This window comes from Daktulosphaira vitifoliae, unplaced genomic scaffold (assembly GCF_025091365.1).
Source record: "Daktulosphaira vitifoliae isolate Bord-2020 unplaced genomic scaffold, ASM2509136v1 Scaffold_2, whole genome shotgun sequence".
In the NCBI taxonomy this organism is placed as follows: Eukaryota; Metazoa; Arthropoda; class Insecta; order Hemiptera; family Phylloxeridae; genus Daktulosphaira; species Daktulosphaira vitifoliae.
The window spans coordinates 47,151,666-47,174,559 of record NW_026099573.1 but is presented as its reverse complement, the minus strand read 5'-3'; the positions used below and the strand labels follow the sequence as shown (position 1 = coordinate 47,174,559).

The following is a 22,894-nucleotide window of genomic DNA, read 5'->3' as shown; positions in this document are numbered from 1 at the left end:
TTCATATGACGGTACCGCTGAAAACAGAGTAAAACATGCCTCTGATTTTTACTAACCGTACGCACACTTCAAACGTATCTACTGCGGTAACAGTGAAAAATAAGAAAAAATCACCACACTTAGTGATTGACGGTGTACACAAACATCAGCATCGTGGCGGTGCTTTCATCAAACGGTCTTGGACTGTACAACGAGTAAACCGTGTGCCGTCGTATTCGAAAAAACTGTCAAGTAAAAATATTGCATATCTAAAATTGCTGGGTTGTCGTGTTATCGTCTAAACGAAAAAAACAATGTCGGACTATCTACAAGTTTTAGAAAAATACCAGCAAGATGATAACGTGAAGCGAGAATACTACTTGGAACATCAAAGCTACAACAATTCGTATGGAAACAACGATGAGATTCGCATTGAATTGCGTAATAAGGAAAAATTTACTAANTGAGATACGCATTGAATTGCGTAATAAGGAAAAATTCACTATACCATGCGAAAGTTACTTGCAGATCGAGGGAAAAGTTGAAAAACCGGTTGCAGCCGTCGGTACAGTAGTAATGAATCAAAATTCTATGATGAATCTTTTTGATGAAATTAGATTTGAAATAAACAATCAGACAATTGATAAAACAAAAAATGTTGGTGTAACTACGACTATGAAAGGATACTGTTCGTTCACGCCTAACGATATCGTACGGTTACAACCAGCTGGATGGAAAAACGAAAATAAATTATACAAAGACGAAGACTTCATGGATGACAACGAATTCGTAGCACAATGTCCGCTGTACATGTGTATGGGATTTTTCGAACGATACCGGCGTGCATTAGTGAACTGCAATCAAACACTTATTTTGATACGATCGGGCACCGACAGTTCCGCTATAATGCTCGTACCACCAACAGGAGCGCAAAAAAAACAGGTTATGGCCAAAAGTAATATTGCGTTAATCAAACAGACGAAAGTGAATATTACAAAAATGAAATGGGTCGTGAAGTATTTTNTGAATATTACAAAAATTAAATGGGTCGTGAAGTATTTCGAACCGAATGTAAAAACGGAATTGGGTCTAATGCGTATATTGGATAATAAAAAATGGTTACCGTTAGAGTTTCAACACTGGGACACTGCAGTATACCCACTGGTTCCGCAAACAACCGCTCATACGTGGCCGGTGCGTGCGTACTCAGGTGTTGAAAAACCTAGGTATCTACTCATAGCCATGGTGACGGAATCCGATGGGGTACACGGAAATTTCAACCATTGTTCTCTGCGCAACATTAAAGCGTATTTGAACGCGGACGAGTACCCGTACGAAAACCAATATGCAGATTTTGACAAAGGCAAGTACGCGATATTTTATAACTCGTACCCACAATTTCAATCAATGTACTACGATCGGCTGAACCCTTACCCTTATTTGGATCGGGTCAACTACAAAAAAATCGGACCCATATTCGTCATAGATTGTTCGAAACAAAACGAAACCGTCAAATCGTCCACAGTGGATCTACGTTTGGATTTCGAATGTGTAAATAATTTCCCGCTAAAACTCCACTGTACTGTGTTATCATACACGACTGTCAAATGGAATACAACGCATTTACCGGAGAAGTGCGCAAATTGTAAATTATATATAAATATAATATCAAATAGGTTTATTTTATATTATATTCATTTTAAACAATATATTGTTTAATAATTATTTTGTATAAGATAAATTTATTATAATTATACTTTAATTACTATTATTAATAAAAATAATAAAAGATGTCGACAATTTGATTATGATTTTTATTTATTTATATGTAGATAACAAATGCAAACACATCCACCACTACAAAAACAACCCATAAGCAGCGTCCGTATAGTATAGTAAAATAATGTATACATGTAAAACCGTGTGTAAGGATGTTTAAACGGTGGAGATAAAAGTAATAATAATAATACGCGAATTTTGGAACGGACCCGTGGTGGTCATGAAAATAGTAAAAAATATAGAGGGGCCATCGAAATTGATCTCATACGAAAGACAGATGGGAGATTGGATGAGGGTGACGAACAAAATTTTCAGACCTCTAGGACCAGCCGTTTCTTAGTTACGGGCGATTTATGTGAATTTTCCGAAAATTCACATTTATCGTAAACGCTACAACAACATTAAAGGATAAGAGGGTCCCCGAATTCGCCGTGACATCATATTAACGTCAGAACTACGCCTGACTCAGGGTTCACGCACCGTACACAACGTCATTTTGACGAAGTACGGGAGCACACACCGCTGTAATGTACACATAGCAGGGGACACATACGTCACACTTAGGGCACCACACAGTAGGGATTCCGGTAACTACACCACTTGTGTTTGTGACGTAGACACTGTCATATGGTCGACTAGGGCTGGGTTCCAGCGTACACAGTATGCGACGTCAACACTTTCACTGGGGCCCCGGCGGCATGACAATCGTCACCCGAAGGGGACTCCCATAGGTAACGTCATTTTGACATCATCACTAATGGCACCCTCACGCTAACTTGGCTTACACCGTCGTATACGACGTCATTTTGACGTCATCGCCACTGGTTTGCCTTGGGTTGTCACACAATCAGTGTGACGTCACCAGCGCGGAGTGCATCTCAGCTGTGCACCCATTGTTCTCCGAGAACAATAGCCCATTGTTACGAAAACAATAGGTGACGTCATTGTCGGCACCTTTGAGGGCCAAAACGCATCATACCATTACTACTGATCATGTATATTGATATCTGACAGTGATTAAAATCACTATAAAAAAAACGCTTCTGTCGTAATATAATCGTCACTACTATTTATATGGGATAACACTAAAATACCCTGTTCATGTACTCAACAATGCTATCTTATTAGTATTTACTAGTATATTATTTTTTCATTTCAAATATTCACCACTTCTATCCATAGAAATGGTACATTTTAACTTGTTTCATTATACATTATATTCTTACAAGGACTTGATCCTTTTCGAACAAAAATTTAGATAAACATTTAAGAGAAATAGTCAACAAACTCACACTGTTTGGTGTGAGTTTGTTGACTATTCGTATTATTATTGTATTATTATTATATTATTGTAATGTGACAATAATATGACCTTCAAGCTTTTGGAATAAAACACCAATTTTTTTAAAATTAAACACTATCTAAAGATTTGCATCGAAGCGTTTATTTTTGATAGTGATTTTAATCACTGTCAGATATCATTAAACTTGATCCAACTATACCACGTCACAACTGTGCCGCGACCCCCTCTGTGCTAGGTTTTTGTTTATTTGATGCAATGCCTGTGAGTTCTTATTTTTTGTTTTATTCACATAATTGGATAACTTTTAAAATAACGCATACAATAAATGTCACAAATACTAATATTTTATTGAATAATGTATTATCAAGAATAATAAGTTTACAAATAATTTAATGGTTTTGATTATAAACAACAGGCACAATTAGAGCAAAAATTCAAAGGTGCTTAAATTGTGTTGCCAATTCCAATAGTTGCGCCACCGATTAATATTACGATAAAGAAAATTAGAATAATGTATTGTTATAATTTTATAAATAACTAGTAGATGTAATTTTTTACATAAAAATATTGTCTGATTATAATATTGTATTGTCTGTAAATTAAATATTCCTAATTATAGGAATTATATATTTATTGAATTAAGGCAAAAATTCTGACTTAACATTTTTGGTTTCGTTAGTAAATTGTTCAACTGTTTGCAATATTTGATGTAAAATAGGATTATCAGTAGTCAAATAGGTGTAATACGCAGCAACACAGTACTTTGCAAAAGGTTGATTGTAATTTATGTCTGGTACGTAGTTCATCAATTGGATGACCATAGAATTTGGAGTACGAGTACCAGAGATGACATCATTTAGTAACTTGACAGTATATTTCCGAAAAATTTGGTCATGTTTAATTTTTTGTTTACCTGAAAATTATAACTTTAAATTAATTTAATAATATTGTTTAGATAAAATTAGTTTATTTTTGGTGATTTACTTCTTTCTGATTGTGATGAATAGTATAGACGATCTAAGCACGTTAAAAACATTAGTTAATTTTAGTATATTGAATAGACAGTGATTAAAGTTTAAATACCTGTCATATAATTATTTAAGTCGTTACTATCATATATATTTTGTCCCATAAGGCCATGATATAGTAAGCAATCATTCATTATTTTATTTGCTTTTACAATTCGCAAATATGTCAACATCATCATGTCACCACTTTCCTCGAACTAAAGATATTTTTTTAAATTAAGAAGAAAAAATAAAAAGCAATATAATGAAAATATTTATATTATAGTTTATAATTATTGTATGATAAAAAATATACTTAACTTTAAATAATATAATTTTAATCTTTACTATACTTTTTTTTTCTGGTTAAAAACTTAAACAACAGTTATTTATTTCAAAGAAGGTTTTTTAAACTGACAAAATAAAGTAGAGTTCATTAAAATTGTCATTTTTTTATATCATAATTTTGAAAAATAAATTTGGTAGTCTTGAGAATCATAATGAAACTGAGTCTTTGAAAATAATAACAAATTGAAATTATACTGAAGTGGGTACATACATTTAATATTTTTGAATGGAATATAGAAGAAAGTAAACATTTCTATTCTTGTAACTTGATATTAAATTAACTTTTTAAAATATAACTTATTTTAAAATGAACTGTTACAATAATACAAACAACAAAGATGTTTTATTATTAAAACAAATAAGTTTTCTGCTGCTGAAAATTATAATGAAAATGTGTCATTTTTAATAATAATAAATTTTAGAGAATTAAAATGAAATTAAAGAGTACATTTTATATTAATAAATAATATAATTTTTGGAAAAAAAAATTGAAAATTGCATAATTGTATATAATGTAGGAAATATGTATTTATATTCTTATCATCTGGAAAGAAATTGACTTTATAAAATGTAACCGGTTTTTTATTGAATTGTTAAAATGATATTAAAAAAAAAAAATAGTTTTGTTGTTAAATATTTGTAGTTTTTTACCATGGGCTGTTCTACATCAAACAAGTTTGAGTGGAAAGTAGTACAACACTTTTCAAACTCTTCCGAATTATTTGATTGATCTAAACTTAAGAATTCTAATATTTTGGTACTCATTTCAATTGGACGTTTCATTTTACGGGTTATCATATCACCCCTCAACTTATCTAAATATTTATCAAATGTGTCTGTAAATTATAATTATAAAGTAATTAATCATCTAATTATTTCATTTAAAATACAATAGTTGTAATTTTAAAAAAATGTATAACATTAAAAATAATCTGCATAAATTCACTTTTTTCTTGTTAATTTTTATTTTGGCAAGGAAATTTAGAGGACCATAGAACAAAAACCCAGCACAGTGAGGTCACAGTACAGTGAGGACGTGGTATAGTTGGATTCACTATAGATGATATTTGACAGTGATTAAAATCACTATCATAAAAAAACACTTCGATGCAAAACTTTAGATAGTGTTGAATTTTAAAAATTGGTGGATTATTCTAAAAGCTACTAGATCTAATATATAAATATATAAAAGGAAATGGTCCGATTTAAAAAAAAGTTTGTCGAATAAAAAAATGATATATATATTATATTATGATATAATGATATATATATTATTTCTCTTAATAAAATTATAATAATCCAAACATAATGCAACTTTGCCGTGACATTAACCTTACGTTTGATGAAAGTAAACGACAGATAGTGGAAGGTTTGTTTTCAAGGGATTTATGTCACTACTTGTTTGCTCGTGATCATAAAAACGAAGATGAACTTTTAACTGACATAAGAAACTATGAAAAAATTGATAATACTCGTCAAGACCGTTTCCGAGCCGAAGGATCAATTAAGAGTCGTTACACGCAAGTTACCAGCTCCAGTTTATACTAAAAAATACTTTTTCATATGTAGTTGTATATATTTGTTATTAATATTTTACACTACAACTTCTAGAATCTTTTTTTAAACAAATATGCGTTTTCCAAAAAATAAAATGAAAATAAATAATTAAAAATTAATTAAATCAGTTATAACGTATTTTAAGACTTTTACATGTTTTTTACTGCATGTAGTGTTTCTATGGGTAATACTTTAAAAGACGCTAAAAGTATTGTACATCTGTGATTAAAACGTATCATTTAATATATAATAATAAACAGGTAAAATATATTTAATGTGTTCACAAATTGTCTGCTGCATTTATACGACACAAATTATGTCAGTTGTCGAAAATAACTCATATACTTATCTTTAATAATAATATAATTGGTACTATCTTAAAGTAATTCAGTGAACCAAAATTGATATATTGATACGACAAAATGTAATAATACAAACAATTTTGTTATTTTGTAATTAATCATTAATAAACTGTCCATAAAATAATAAATCTAATATAATTACCGTACTTGGCATAAAAAATTAAACTTCTAGAATCTTTTTTTAAACGAATATGCGTTTTCCAAAAAATAAAATGAAAATATATAATTAAAAATTAACAAAATCAGTTATAACGTATTTTAAGACTTTTACATGTTTTTTACTGTATGTAGTGTTTCTATGGGCTATTTATTGAGAAAACAACATTGAAATTATTATTTTTGAATTTCTTGTAAAATTTCCTTTACTTGAGTTTTACTTTTATTATTCTAAGTTAAGAGAAAAAAAAGTTATGAGACATAGATCAGTTATTTCTATTAAATTTGACTCTTCGACTCAACTTAATAGGCCCGGGGGCACGGGTTAACCTTAACGGATCGGTCCCAAATTTTGCACAGCTCATTTTTTTGACCATTAAAANAAAGCTCATTTTTTTTGACCATTAAAAAAAAATTAAGGGGTAGCTTAAAAAAAAAAAGACATTCGATTTTTTACACATATATAATAACTAGTACTCAATAGTGTAAATGTTATGACAGTTAATTATTTGTTAGCATACAATCGATATAAATATAGATTATTAATTTTTTATTGATAAATGTAAGATACGTAATGCAGTTGTGCATATTACAACAATTTAATTATAATAATCATAATTTATACAGTGTTGATTTCTGAAATTTAAGATCATTTAAGAACATCATCCTACTATATATATATTAAATTGTTCATTGTATAATATATATCTTATTTTAAAATAATATTCGCTATGTTCATATTTAATACAATACACTAAAACTAACTAAAATCGGTTGCCATGATAGGGGTAATTATAAATATTATAAAAAAGTGATAACTTTCAGAGAGTGAGCGAGAGAGAGAAAGAGAGTACTTTTGAAATTCTGGTTTCAAAGTAGAGTTCCAAATTTTCTCTCAACTAACCGCGACCCCAAGTTGTCGTCTGTAGTGCAACGCCTATTTACATTTTTTCGTTTAAAACTTATTTATTTATCCTTCCGAAAATTCGGAAGTAACGACCATATTATCTTTATCATTACAAAATAATTTCATTCATCGATGACGTTAGTCCTTGTACCCAATTATCTAGGGATCGATTCTCATAAAGCATCAAAAGTTGTTGCATTATTTTTACAAACTGATCTTTAAAAATAATAATAGTAATAAAAGATAATTGTTTAGCTATAATAGTACTATGTATTGAGTGCTATGAAAAATAAATAAATCTATTATAAGTCGTAATCATAAACACTAATTAATCTATTACTGATATATTATTAGCTTCGATGCGAAGCTGAGAAGGTATTGGTTTTACTAAGATGTGTTTTTTTTTTTGTCTGTTACCACTTCTTCTCAGCTCTCATCGAACCAATTTCTTTCAATGATACGTCAAAAGATCACAAATCGTATCTATTCGAATACATTACCCTCAAAAATTGAAAAAAAATCCCTCGTTCCCCGTAAATGGGGGAAACCTCCAAAAAAATTACAAATTTAAAAATCGCTAATAATCGAAATTTTTTCAATTTTTTTTACTTAAAACTGCCATAACTTTTTCAAAAATGAACAAATAAATATAATTCTTTTTTATACAGATGCATGATATCATTAACTTTCATTTGGTATATTTTCTTTTTATATGTGACTGTTTACTGGCCCACAGGGATGGATTTAAAATGACAACTTTTATACAAAAAATTAATTTTGTCAACTTGATTTTTGAAAATGTTTCAAAAGGTCTGACACTTTTATATATATCTTAAATTAAAGTTAATGTAATATACTTTATTATGGTAAAAAAAAATTTCGGACTTTATTTTGTCTTCATGGTGAAAATGGCTACCAAATGCTATTATTGTGTGAAAATTCTCAATTTTATTTTTTTCATTTTTAACTTTATAATACTATAACTTATTGAAAAGTGTAAGAATCAACACGGTTTTTTATGAGAAATAATATTTTTTAATAATTTCTTTTTCATTCGACATACTTTATCTTAATTAGGATAATAATAATGAACTAGCAGATCATATAGCTTTTGGAATAATCCACCAATTTTTTTAAATTAAACACTATCTAAAAATTTGCATCGAAGTGTTTTTTTTTATAGTGATTTTAATCACTGTCAGATATCATTATACTTGTTATAACTATGCCACGTCACCACTGTGCCGCGACCCCCCTGTGCTGGGCTTTTTTTTTATATCGGCTTTGTTTGTATATTAAAATTATTTATAATTTTTTTGCTTATACAATTATGAATACTTTATCAATTTTATAGTTAAATTTAAAAAAATAAACTCATTACGGTGAAGTCCAGTATAGATGATATCTGACAGTGATTAGAATCGCTATCATAAAAAACGCTCCGATACAAATCTATAGATAATCTTTAATTTTAAAAAATTGGTTAATTATAAAACAAAATTAACTCCTATTTCTATCTCTATTTTTAATTAGTAGTTTGATATATAATAGTAATAGATAATAGTAGATAATAGAATAATGAAAGATAATTTACTAAAAATTGGTAGATTTTTCCAAAAGTAACATGAACTCCTATTTCTTCATTTATAGCCTGATTAACTAGTTTTTTGATTCATAAATATAATTTATGAATAAATATCTATTAAAGTAATTCAACGTAGTATGAAATCGAAATTTAATAATTTAGTATTGTAATTTTTTCGGAGAATTTATAAAAAATGATAAAGTAGTTATTTCTTTTATGGTAAACGTGTATAAAAATTGAAGGGCATGATACAGAACTTTTTAGATTATATTTTGTTGTTAATTATGAATAAATGCAAAAAAGATACTTTTATTATTCAATTTTTCGTGCTAATTTCAAATGAGCAATTATATGATTTCCATCACTAATAATTTTTGATGTTATTACTAATTAGTTAAAAACTATAGGATATAGCTATAAGGTAAATAGTTCTGAATATTTAAATTGTATCATCTATTTAAACACCAAGACCTACATATAAATTATTAATATTTCTTTTGAAATGATTTATTACGATAAAAAAGTAATTAAAAATACAAAAAATTGTTTTTAAATATTTACAGACATTGATTTTTAATATTTTTAAAATAATCAGTACAATATATCATCTATTACCTATTTTTTTTGGTCTTTTAAAGTTAATTTTTTGAAAGTTTATAATAAAAAAAATTGAATATTTTACCTTAACCTTTAGCTCAAATTCTAGTTTGAAATTTACATTATTATAGAGAACATTTTATGAGAATAAATAAATAGTATTGTCAAGATTAATATGCAGTCAGAAAATTGTATAATTACTATTTACTGTAAATTTATTAGAAAATCTCAATATTTTTTTTGCATTTTTATTGTAATATATCAGTTAAATAGAAATCATAGTAATAATTTCTAAATAACTTATGGTGTTTAAAAAGATTCTACTACAATTAAAATATTTAGAACATAATTAATTTTAATGATTTAATTTAACTAAAAAAATCTACTTAATAGTGTGTATTATAAAATTTGATTATAGTTAGTAAAATTCCATTGTTAAATTCAGGTGAAACTAACAATAATTTTTTTTAGATTTATGATTTATATAGCAACATTGGGGTGTCCCTTATTTATAAAATTTAAAAACTACAAAGTGCCACCCCCTAGAATTATTCGAATACATGAAAAAATAAATTGTACGAAATTTGGAGACGATTGGTCAATTCTAAAACGTACCCTAAGGGGGTTAAAAATAATCCCCCAAGGGTGATTTTTTAGTTTTTTATGTCTATCTCAAAAACTTTAGCTTTTGCGAAAAAGTTTATTTGACCTTTTTTGTAGGTATACAATTTTTCTATAAAAAGTATGCATACAAAAAAAAAAGTTCTTATTTAGCCCTAAAAAAATAAAAACGTATATGTTCTATTCTTACCGTTAAAACTGTTAATTTATAAATCGTTCATTATAAAAACATAAAAAAAATTCATTTAACCGTTGTTTTAAATCAAATTTTCTATACATTTTTAATTCGACTTTTTCCTATTATTTACTATTCAAAACCTACAATTTTTTTTAATTTTAATTAAAAAAAATACATCAAAATAAAATTAATACCGTCTCAGTTTCACATTGAAGCTAAAATAATGTTCACTTACAAATTATTATACAACCAGAAACTGTTTACAAAGAAAAAACGAACTAAAAAAATTTACTACATATTTTAAATATTTTATCTTTTTTTAAATTCTTGGCCTAATGTGTATTTATTGCAATTAGGAAAACAAAGTCGGTATTCTGTAACAATCTATAATATGTGTTATTTTTGAGCTTCGACTTTTGTTAAAATATTATTATACTCTTCTATGAGTTTCACGCCCCTCTCTGCCAAATCATTTATAACTTTTAAAATATTTACTATTATTTTTCCTCCGATATATTGACTGTTGTCTTTCCACAACAAAGGATTGATATTTTAAAAAGCCTGTTTCAATATCATATCTTTCAAACAACTTTTTTGAAATAAAATCATCTATACTTTTATTTTTAAAATCATAAATTTCATTTACTCCTACTACTATACGTTTGTTTGTACATAGATCAAGAAAGAAGTATATTTAATGTATTTATAAAAAAAAAAATTGTGTTGAAACATATAATATTCGAAAAGTTATAGTAATTTAAAGTTTAAAATAGAAAATCAAAAATTTTAAAACAAAAAATAGCATATTTTTAACTATCGCAACCGTTTGCACGTAGAAAATAATTCATCAGGAAAATTTTTTTTTTCAATTTATAGTACGTAATATTAGCTTCAAATTGACATATATTTAAAGCTCAGAGTATTTCCGAAACATTTTCAAAAATTAAATTGTAAAAGTTAATTTCTGTAAAAAAGTTGCTATTTTAAATCCTACCCTGTGAGTAGGTTGAGTGTTTTATTTTCAAAAAAATTATATCAAATACAACAAATATATTTTAGGTTTCAATATAAAAAAATTATGTTAATTATTTGTTCATTTTTCAAAAAATTATGGTAGTTTTAAGAAAAAAAAATAAAAAAACCCAGCACAGGAGGGTCGCGGCACAGTGGTGACGTGGTATAGATGGATCAAGTATAATGATATCTGACAGTAATTAAAATCACTATCAAAAAAAAACGCTTCGATGCAAATCTTTAGATATTGTTTAATTTTAAAAAGTTGGTATATTATTCTAAATGCTACATTATCTGCTAGTTCATTATTAATATCCTGATTAAGATAAAGTATGTCAAATGAAAAAGGGATTATTAAAAAATATTATTTCTCATAAAAAAATAATGTTGAGCCATACACTTTTCAATATGTCATGGCATTATAAAGTTAAAAATGTAAAAAATAAAATCGAGAATTTTCACACAATAATAGCATTTGATAGCCAATTTCACCCTGAAGATAAAATAAAGTCCGAAATTTTTTTTTCGCATAATAAAGTAAATTACATTAGCTTTAATTTAATATATATATAAAAGTGTCAGACTTTCCGGAACACTTTCAAAATTTAAGTTGAAAAAGTAAATTTTTTGTGAAAAAGTCCCCCCTTGTGGGCAGGTTAAGGATTTAATTTATGAAAAAAATATACCAAACGAAAGGTAATAATATTACACATCTATATAAAAAAGAATTATATTGATATGTTCCTTTTTGAAAAAGTTACGGCAGTTTTTAGTAAAAAAAATTGAAAAAATTTCGAAAATGAGCGATTTTTAAATTTGTAATTTTTTTGGAGGTTTCCCCCATTTACGGGGAACGAGGGAAATTTTTTCAATTTTGAAGGGTAATGTCTTCGACTAGACACAATTTGTGATATTTTGACGTATCGTTGAAAGAAATCCGTTCGGTGAGAGCTGAGAAAAAGTGGTAACAGACCCCAAAAAAAAAAAAAAAAATAAACACATCTTAGTAAAACCAATACCTTCTCAGCTTCGCATCGAAGCTAAAATATCAAAAATTACTGATTTTTGAAATTGTAAAAGATTTTTGGAGATTTCTCTCATTTACGATGAACAAGAGAATTTTTTTCAACTTTAAAGGGTAACGTCTTCAACTAGATACGATTTGTGATATTTTGACGTATTGTTGAAAGAAATCGGTCTAGTGAGAGCTGAGAAAAATTGGCAACAGACACAAAAAAAAACACATCATGGTAAAATTAATACCTTTACAGCTTCGCATCGAAGCTAAAAATATATGTTATATAAAATTAGTAATCAACATGATTTGAATTATTCTAAATTTATAAGAATTTCAATGTTATTTAACTGCCTTACCTTTTTTTTTATATATGTATTCATTTATATTTAAATTAGAAGTGCAATTATAAAATGCTTGTTGTGCTTTTTCTAAATTTTTTACTGACCACTCATCAATATATTTAACTTGTTTATGCACTGCTGATGTTGAACATATTAGTCCCTATAAAAAAAAATAAGTACAGTTTGTATTATGCATGTGCAAAATCATGTAGATTAAAATCTGTCAATGATTAACAAATCATGTGGTCGTTTATGATGAATAATAAATCACTTCCATACGAATATACTTGAAGATTGTTAGATAAATAATTTTTTGTTTTTAGAAAGCATTTTTTGCAGTAAAAATTTTGGAGGCAGTTAGTAATAGAAGACAAATACGGGATATTTTTTTTAATTTAAAGTACATTTAATAAGCTATTATTTAGTATAGAATATAATTTGTTCGCCAACGGGATTCTACCAAAACAGGTGGCCCGTATGACTAAAAACAAATAATAGAATACTTAAACAATAAATAGATAACCAAAAATTACAATTCGTACATTTATTATTTTTATGTATTATAAAATAATATAATTCTTCAAACTAGTCAGCCTACAAGAAAAAAAAAGAAAAGAAATGACAGTTCACTGGCCACGTGACATTAATTAGTCACAAGATAACTTAATGAGAGACTAATTTTTTGATTATTTTTATAATTTAATAGATTCGTATGGGAGCGTTATTTTGTGATAGTGAAGTTTATCAATATCAGATATCATCTATACTTGTCCCAATTCTGACGTGACCTCAGGTAGCTGTTTTTTTTACTTACAATAGACAGAATTATTTGAAATTGCAAATACATATTTTTTTCCAAAATAATAAATCTAGAAAAAAAATGTTTGATTTTCTATTTTTAATAATTCATCATATAAATGATTTATAAGACTAGTGCATATAAAAAAAAAAATAAGATACTATGACAGGTTATTATTTATTTTAGTTAGCTGGATTACTATTCGAAGCTTCAAATTCTTCTATAGTATTACACTGAAATAATTAGCTCATGATTTAATACAACTAATAAAATTAGAATTAAATCTGAATTATTATAATATGGGGCTCTAAAATTGTATTAAAAAAAAAAATTCTAGTGTATGAAACCAGAAATTTAACATATTTTATTATATTAGATGTGTCATGTGCATACAACTCGCAATGTATACCGAGTGTTTCAAATATAACTAACAACTCTTATAAGTTTTTATACAATTTCGTTGCAATTTTTTTAAACTGTTTTCTCAGTTTTAGATAATATTATAATCCTATTTTTATTATTAATCAATTTTATATATAGATAAGTGACACTTTAATATGCTTGTACTATGTTTACACAGATGAGTAACTCTGCCTACACTACATACCCATTCAATGTATTAAAATTTTTGTAACTCGATAAGTATTTGTTATAAAATTATTATTGATCCATTAAAATATTTCCTAAGTTGACTGTTTTTAAATTTTAAAAAAATTTAAGAATAAAATTAATTTTTAATTATTTTAATACTTAAAATATATAATAAAAAATATGATATTAACGTAGTCTATGTATGCATAAATTATTAAAAAAAAAAATTACAATGCATTTTTAATTGTATCAAAATTTATAAGAGTTGGCAGTTAGATTCCGCCTGTATATAATAAGTTTTTATAGCATAGTTACCTGAATAACCGAATATTTAAATTGTAAAATATAATAATATATACTTCATTTAACAAGTAAAATAAATTCGTTCTTTTTTAACGTATTATATATTGTTTTTCAAAGGACATTAATTTTTTTTAAATATCTAAATTTATACAACACAAACCGATAATAAAGTTTTAAAATAATTTTTCTTTTTAACAAATTTTTTAAACTATATTATTACGTCATTAATAAGGCGTAGTGAATATATTTTTATACATAGTGTGACGCGAAAAATTGACTTACTATTTTTTAATAATATTAAAATCTAAAAGATTTTTAATTAATACACACACACACACGTATATATATTTATAAATACTAAAAAAGTGGTAATGTAATATTTTATTCTGTGGCTGAGATGTTAAATTAGTGGTGAATCAAAATCTCAATTTGAACATTAAAATTCATAAATAACTCAATTAAATTGTCCCTAGTAATTTATTATTACACCCCCTTCAATTTTTTCTTGTTATACAATAAAAGGTTCAAGACAAACTTTTATACAACTACATAAATTGCCCTTCATATTATAATTGATAAATGTAATGCTATATCAATATTTTTGATTAAAATTTTATTGCTATTACATATTCATAAAACATTTTGTAATTAGAATTTATCGCATACAATCAAACTAAAAGAAAATGAAAGGAAAAGGGAATCCTTGTATTAATCTATTTTATTTTTATATGTAAGGTTAAAATAGGAAAGTAACTTTAAATGCTCTTTCAAAATATTTAAAATATTGATATTAGTAGACTAGAAAAAAAATATAAGGTTACAATTATAATGCTGTATCAATATTTTTGACTAAATGTTTATTGTTACCTATTGACAATGAATATAGTTGCTTGTTATCTGTTTAGAATATTACAATTTTAAGCATTCATCTCGTTAATGTATGTCTTCAAGTAAAATATTAACAACAAACAAAGTTGTTAATCTTTGAATGATTACTAGAATCACCGATTTTCAAAATAATAGACTTGAATAATTATTTAAAAGTTCTAAAGTATTATCTATAAAAATGGATATTGTAACCGTGTTTAAAAAAAAAAAATAACAGGCAAAACTAATAGATCTCGAAGAATCTACACATGACTAAAATATGGTTTTTAAAGAAAATTTTATTATTAACTTAAAAAATGTCTATGACGTCTTAAAAATAAATACCTAATGTATGAGCTGGAGTTTTGATACTCTCAGTCAGGTATCTTCAAATTTTTAATTTTTAAAGGGATCTGGTCTCGTTGAAAGAGATTCAAATGATTTAATTAAATTTGCTGATCTTCCCATAAAATATGACGGAAATCTTGGATTTAATACACGAGAACTCAATGACAGACAATTTCCTGAATATTTGTGTTGTTATTTATTTATACTTAATAATGTCTTATGCTGCATCATCATGTGAACGTAATCTCAGTAAACTCAAATGAATTAAAATATACTTGCGATCCACAATAAACTAAAACACAGACTGAAACAGTTATTGATAATTTTCCTGCAATGAAAAATACATTTTTAAATATTAAAATTAGCATTTATTAAATTTGGAATATTTTAATTCATACAATTATACCATTAGTATTAATTAATATAGTGTAATTTTCAGTTCTTGGCGCCGTCAAACATCGGACATATCAGTTGGCCACACTGTGTCGTATTATCAAGTATATATACAGGTTGGGTTGGGTTACCTAAAATTACAATTTTCCCCTTCAGATACATATGAAAGAGCAATATTAGAATCATTCTGGTCGTTTTTCTCTATAAATTAAGACAAATAAAGGTTTTCTGTACCAGACAGTTTTATGATTGTGCTTTCTATAATTTAGACATTTTTGATCATTTGGTGTTTTTATCTAATGTTCTCTGTTATAATATATTTTTTTTAAATAAAAATTATGTTCTCTTTAATTATTTAATCGGAGTGCCTGTTTAATAAGTGCATTTCGAAAATTACCTTGTTTATCCAGCAGTTGAAATTATTGGGAAAAATAGTTTGTGACGTGTCAGTAGATTAATTCTCATATGCTGTTATTTTTTTTCGACAGCAGTTATAGAAACCGTTAGGACCGTGTATCAACGAGTATTATCTCCGATGGGGTAGCCTAAAGACAGATAGTTACAGGCAGGTTGTCTTTAACTATGTTATGTCGTAATATGTCCAATGCTTTTTTTTATTTCCACGGTTAACATGATGTTGGCCGCCCTGGAACTACTGTGAGGTATTGCTTCAGGGTGACCGACGTCGCTATAAAATTAACAACGTGGTGTGGCCTCCCCCGTTAGCCGAATCTTGGTCCTGCGGGTACCAAATATCACAATGCCTAGCGCCTGGAGGTCGACTTTTCCATCACCGTCTTGATGACGGTCGCATACTTTTGGTCCGCGGGGCTTTCGCCCTTATAATGGGTCTCCGCACCGCGGGGGGGAGCCCAGGGTTAGGGCGAGGGTCCACCACCGGTTTCGGAATCTTGCGTCTTACGACCTCCGACCAGGCAACCGGCGCTACCGCGGTTTGAAGCGGTGGTTCCGGTGCGCACGGAGCAATAGCAGTCAGCGGTTTGGGGCCAGTTTCCCCTCCTGCGTTACCTCTTCGCTTCTTCCTCCATTAATTACGGACTCGTCTGTCAGCCCTCGCAGTGGATGGCTGGTTGACAGGTGCCGCAATCTTGCCTGGATTCGTCAGCACGGCGGACTCGGTGTCCCGGTCGTCGACACCGATCGTAACCGTGGTCACGGAGGGGTCCTCCGCAGTTTGCGTGCCCGCCTCTTTGGTCGACCCATTGAGCAGGGCCGCAGTTTTGGGGGCTTGTAGCCCGACTCTTCCATCAGGTGGGGCCTGATGGTCCCCATCGCTGGACGGCGGCCTTCTCTTTTCCCTCACCAGTATCGCTTCAAGTTTCTTCGTCGCTTCCTGGACCTCCCTATGGACTCCCATACCCCTCCGTTTGTCGATGACACCACGAAGTACTTTAACTTGGTCGGCGACTTCATTGACCATGGTCGAAGTCACAGTTATTTCCTCCGTAGTGTCATTCCTCCTCTTCCGGCGGGGCTCGGCTGAGCTTCTTAGCTCGGTCAAAGCCTGGCATGACAGGGATATTTGCTCCAGAAGGAATGCCAAATGAGTTTCTGGCACCTCCTTCATGAGGCTCCCTTCTACCTCCGCGGATCTGGAGAGAGAGATAAGGTGGTTGAGGCCAACGTCAAATATCTCCTCATCATCACTCTCGTCCTTCCGTACTGCCGCTCTCCTCTTCCCCGGATGACGCTTTGGGGGCGTCTCCTCCCGGAGTGGACTAAGTGCTGGAGACTCTTCCCGCCGTAGAGCACACGTGCCTTCTTCTCCTAAAGACGGCTCCGCCTCCTTCCCGCCTGATCCGTCTCCGGCACGCATAGCTTCATCCTCACCTATTGTATGCGCATTAATTAATTCGGGCGGACTACGTCTCTCCACGAGCGAGTTTCCCGACCCAATACCACCATTCTGGGCTAGCCAGTTGGCATAATTATACGCCTCGATGGCGTCTCTTAGACCCATACCTGCGGCAAAGAGAGTGAGATTACTCTTATGCCGAGATAGGATCTCGGTGAGAGCAAGTCAATCGAATGGACTGCTTAATTCGCGGCTAACCTGCATATCCTAATGAAAATATCAAAATTTCATGATTACTGCGTATACATATGATGATAATGTGTATACATTACAAACTTGGCATTAATACCATGATAAAAAATTAGATAAGGCAATTATTACTTATCACTCTTATTCAAAAGTATATTGAAAAGATAGCGTTTTCTTCTGTCCTTTTCTCAATACGTATTTCAATGTTTAATACCGTACAATAATACATGAAAATTCAAATTTTCACAAACTTCAAAACGCTACAGAATATTTACTACTGAATATTAATAAGATATTTTTTTACTAAAATTTTTCTTAAATTCTACTCTACAAAATAGCTATCTTAGATTTTTTTTTTACATTTTATTTAAAATTTAAAAATAAATAATATTTTTAATAAAATGTAAAAAAATTAATTATTGAGATATATCTATAGACCTAACGTATAACTATTATTTAAAAAAAAAATCTGCTAAAAATATTAACTGGATCAAAAATTATTTAAGTTGTCAGTGAGTGGTGGGCCACCTGTATATTATATTTATATATCATAAAACTTGTAATCAGAATATAAATAAGGAAATAGAAGATAATGTTGCTTTTGTATAATCCACCAATTTTCAAATTAAATACTATCTACAGATTTGTATCAAAGTGTTTTTTATGATAGTGATTTTAAGCCGCGTCCACGCTGTGATGAATTTTTTTTATTTTATACTGCAGTCATATATTAAAGTATTAATATATTTTTATTTTACCACCAATACTATTTTTAATACACTCAAAATCTATTATTATTTTATGACAAATGGTTGGTAACACTATTGTGCAAGTTTGCTTGATTTTTCTTAAAAAAAAGAATACTAATTTTGGGTATTTTCCTGGATTGGCGTAAAAATTATTATTATTATTATTTTTTTTTTGTTAAAATGATAATATCCAACTGGTTAAAATGATAAGTATTTCAATATATTTTTATTAAAACTTAAATAAAAAAATAATTTAGTACATTATCGTAATTTTAAAAATATCGTTTTATTATAAAAGACACTAGAACCTGAAAAAGTAGATACTTTTTGATTCTAACACAAAGTAATTTATTTTCCTAAGTAATAAACACGGGTTTAAAAATTGGATACGACTTAGAATCGAATTCTTAGTTATTTTGTATTCAATTTTTAAAATAAATTGTTTACATATTTTTTTCTACTTGTCTGCTTTATACTAACACTCAAACACTTATTAAGTAATTTAACTTATAATAATATAATATTAAAATTATTAATTATTAAATTATTATTAATTATTAATTATTAATTTTTAATCAGAATGATATAATTTTTTACGATAATATTTTTTTTAATTTGCAAAAAAGAACAAACCAATTGGTTTATAAATTTAGATTAGATAAAATTTACAATTTAATTTATTTTGATATCTTTGGTTGTTATTTTCAATACTAATTAATTACTTCTTATTTAATTATATAATTAGTTAACTGTTACTGAAATTTGCATAATACTTGGCACATTGAACAATAAGTTTGTATGTTGTATTTAATGTAAGCGAATTTTTCCGGTAGTTTTTTATTTTAAAAGATTAGTTATATTAAAATATTGATTAATTGTTACAAATGAACCTCTGGCTGCTGACCACTTTATTTCACTTTTACCCTATGCATACTACTTCTAAATAAGTTATAAATTCGAATATTTGAATGAACAATTCTAAATTTTTCAAGAGTAGAGCAAATTATAGATTATGTGTTTTTATTAACAAATTATTGGTAAAGTGTTAAAAATTATTATTTTGTGTAATGCTATATCAACTAGCTGGTCTTGACATTATAGTTAAATAAGTGAATGACTTTGAATATTTGATTTTTTACACTACTAATTCATATCTCAGAAGTTCTTAATAGTTAATCCATATTTAAAACCTATACTCAGCTTCTATTTTGTAGGCCTTATTAGGACTAATATTCAACTAAAATAATTTTTCAAACTCATTTACAACAGAGAGAAATTTTAAAAAATCACGATTTTTAATTTTCACTATTGATTACTCAGTCAAGTGAATCAATATTTTATTTTTCTTGAAATAAAAACAAATAATTATCATATATTTAATTCTATTTTAGCATACTAATTTAATATCATTGGTTTCGTTGATATAATATTCAATTAATTTCAATAACATATTTAAAGAAGAATTATCAGTGACCATATAAGTGTAATAAACAGCAGCACAATATTTTGCGAAAGGTTCTTTGTGATCACTATGATGTATTTTCCGCTTTATGTTGATAACCATTTCATTTGGAGTTTTAGAATCAATAATGACCTCATATAGATTTTTGATTGTGAATTTCCGAAAATTTGTTTTGAATTTCATTGTTGACATATTTCCTGAAAATATTAATTTTATATTAATAAAATAATATTTTTTTAATAAAGTTAAGTTTATTTACTTCTACTAGTTGGTGGTTCTGTTTGGCCATAGAGTCCTAAGCATGTTAAAAATGTTAGTTAATTTATTTTTTTTGTATAAATAGTGTCTAAAATTTAATTACTTTTCTCCACTTTATCAACTTCTTGTATAGCGTTATAGTTTTCTAGGCAATCATACATTACATCAAATGCTTTTTCAAATCGTAAATACATCAGAACATTCAAATCGTCAGTATCCTCGAACTAAATATGTTTTATATTATTAATAAATATAGTTAAAAAAAACTAAAAAACACGTTTTGAAAGCACATCGAACTTAAAATTATTTAGTTAAAAAAAACTTTTTAGTTCGATGTGCTTTAAAAGAGTGTTTTTTTTAATTATATTTATTTTTCAATTTTTAGTTTCATGTTATGATAGTAGTTACTATCAATATCATGGTTGTAACGAGTAAAGGGAAATCAGGGTTCGATTCCGAGGAGGGAGTCTGAGAAACTGCTACCACATTCAAGGAAAGTAGTGGGCGCGCAAATTACCTACTCACGGAACGTGGAGATAGTGACGAAAAATGACGATACGGGAATCATCCTTTGTAATCGGAATGAATACACTTTATATCTCTTAATGAGAATAAAGCGTGCTAATATATAAATTTTAATAGTAATTAGAATATATATATATACACGTAAAGCGACTTATGTATATAATCGTATCATGCACAAGGTATAGCTGTGTTTTGTGGGCGAGCGGGGCACAGGGGATCGTTGTACACGAGACATATGCGGAGTCTGTAGGAATATATATATAGAAATATATATACATAGTAAGGCGAAATAAGTACGGAAACGTATCATGCACTCGATATAGCCGTGTATTGTGGGCGGGGGGAACGTTATACCTTAGGTATAAACAGCTGCAGCGGCGGTAGGAATATATAAATACATATACGTAAGTAACATTACATGCGGGTGGTATTGGTCAGTCAAAATAAAAATTTGTTTTTAACACCCTTATATTAGTTTCACCTGTATGTATGATTGTAACTCTCCAAACGCTACGCGTTATCGCATATTCCGTCGTCTAAACTAGACTGTCATAACGCATTCACCCCACCCCTCGCCACGCTCAACAAACGCCGGCAATACTATTCCTGTATAAATTTATTTTTGGTTATCGTACCCGTACACACGTGCGTGTCATCAACATTGTTACAAACAATGAGAACAATAGAAACCCGTTTCCTGACTTACTGAACACCCTGTATATTCCTACCGCCGTTTATACCTCAGGTATAACGTTAGTCCGACCCGTCCGCCCACAAACACGGCTATACCTAATGCATGATACGTTTACGTACTTAAGTCGCTTTACATGTATATATACAGGGTGATTCATTAAAGGCTGATTTACACGATGCCAGTTGTTGGCATGCCAGCTGGTATGCTAGCTGGAAGGTCACTGGCGTCTGTCAACTGGAATTGGCAACCGACTGGCGCCTATCGTTTACACGATGCTGGTTACTGGCAGACACTAGTAGCTAGTGGTAGTGTATTATCAATTCAAGTACTGAGTTGTAGTGTACACGTTATCACGTCTTGTATAAAATATAAACATCGTCTTATAATATTTTAATATAGTTATGGCGGAAATAACATACAGCGATACATTTAAAAAAGCAGTGTGTTCTATTACTACACTATTGTGTGACGAGCTGTTGGAGATATGTGAAGAAGAATCGAAGAAGAGAAAAAGAAAAGTTTGGGTTAGAAATTGGATGGATAAAAAGAAATATGGAGCATCAGAAACAATTATAAGAGAACTTAGAGACAATGATCCACTTGAATTTAAGTCTGTTATAAGGCTAACACCCGAACAGTTTGAAGAGTTGTTGCTTAAGATAAGTCCAATCATAAGCCGTACTGACACTTTTATGCGCCCAGCTTTATCTGCCAGGCTAAAGTTAGAATTAACCCTAGCATTCTTGGCCTCAGGAACAAACTCTAGAATACTGTCAGTAATGTTCCGCGTTTCCAAAGCATCAATTTCAAATATGATACCTGAAGTATGTGATGCTATCTATTCAGTTATGAACGATTACATAAAAGTAAGTATTTATTTACAAAAAAAAATAATATACTTTTATTATTACTTTTATTTTATTATTAATCTTCATAATTATTACACATTCATAATTTATTAAACTTAATAAAAAAACGATTACATTCATAATTTATTAAACATCATAAAAAAACGATTACATTCATAATTTATTAAACATCATAAAAAAACAATTACATAAAAGTAAGTATTAATTTCCAAAAAAAAT

General features: G+C 28.7%; 4 protein-coding genes across 4 annotated transcripts; 2 read left to right on the top strand and 2 right to left on the bottom strand.

The window, feature by feature from the left end:
• Nucleotides 1-399: 399 nt before the first annotated feature.
• Nucleotides 400-3,547, top strand: LOC126898342 (uncharacterized). Its single transcript, XM_050672283.1, has 2 exons — nucleotides 400-1,342; nucleotides 3,477-3,547. The coding sequence occupies exons 1-2, from the start codon at nucleotides 400-402 to the stop codon at nucleotides 3,545-3,547; spliced, it is 1,014 nt and encodes a 337-aa protein (XP_050528240.1).
• Nucleotides 3,388-14,517, bottom strand: LOC126899161 (uncharacterized). Its single transcript, XM_050673760.1, has 7 exons — nucleotides 14,458-14,517; nucleotides 13,567-13,621; nucleotides 12,768-12,912; nucleotides 5,068-5,252; nucleotides 4,145-4,286; nucleotides 4,046-4,078; nucleotides 3,388-3,974 (listed from the first exon to the last, which is right to left on the bottom strand). The coding sequence occupies exons 2-7, from the start codon at nucleotides 13,597-13,599 to the stop codon at nucleotides 3,700-3,702; spliced, it is 813 nt and encodes a 270-aa protein (XP_050529717.1). The 5' UTR covers nucleotides 13,600-13,621; nucleotides 14,458-14,517; the 3' UTR covers nucleotides 3,388-3,699.
• A 5,662-nt stretch (nucleotides 14,518-20,179) lies between these two features.
• Nucleotides 20,180-20,807, bottom strand: LOC126898341 (uncharacterized). The gene is made up of 4 exons (XM_050672281.1): nucleotides 20,691-20,807; nucleotides 20,589-20,624; nucleotides 20,264-20,526; nucleotides 20,180-20,212 (listed from the first exon to the last, which is right to left on the bottom strand). The coding sequence occupies exons 1-4, from the start codon at nucleotides 20,779-20,781 to the stop codon at nucleotides 20,180-20,182; spliced, it is 423 nt and encodes a 140-aa protein (XP_050528238.1). The 5' UTR covers nucleotides 20,782-20,807.
• Nucleotides 20,808-21,962: 1,155 nt separating this feature from the next.
• On the top strand, nucleotides 21,963-22,835 carry LOC126899168 (uncharacterized). The gene has a single exon (XM_050673768.1). The coding sequence runs from the start codon at nucleotides 22,208-22,210 to the stop codon at nucleotides 22,766-22,768; it is 561 nt and encodes a 186-aa protein (XP_050529725.1). The 5' UTR covers nucleotides 21,963-22,207; the 3' UTR covers nucleotides 22,769-22,835.
• Nucleotides 22,836-22,894: the final 59 nt, after the last annotated feature.

Coding starts and splice junctions, on each gene's coding strand:
- LOC126899161 (XM_050673760.1), bottom strand. CDS start 13,599: ATGTATTTGCAATTTCAAATAATTCTGTCTATT. Junction 12,913..13,566: donor TTCAAATAATTCTGTCTATT/GTAAGTAAAAAA, acceptor TTTTTTTTATAG/GGACTAATATGTTCAACATC. Junction 4,287..5,067: donor TTGATGTAGAACAGCCCATG/GTAAAAAACTAC, acceptor AAATATCTTTAG/TTCGAGGAAAGTGGTGACAT.
- LOC126899168 (XM_050673768.1), top strand. CDS start 22,208: ATGGCGGAAATAACATACAGCGATACATTTAAAAAAGCAGTGTGTTCT.
- LOC126898341 (XM_050672281.1), bottom strand. CDS start 20,781: ATGTATTTACGATTTGAAAAAGCATTTGATGTAATGTATGATTGCCTA. Junction 20,527..20,588: donor AGAACCACCAACTAGTAGAA/GTAAATAAACTT, acceptor TAATATTTTCAG/GAAATATGTCAACAATGAAA. Junction 20,213..20,263: donor AAACCAATGATATTAAATTA/GTATGCTAAAAT, acceptor TTTTATTTCAAG/AAAAATAAAATATTGATTCA.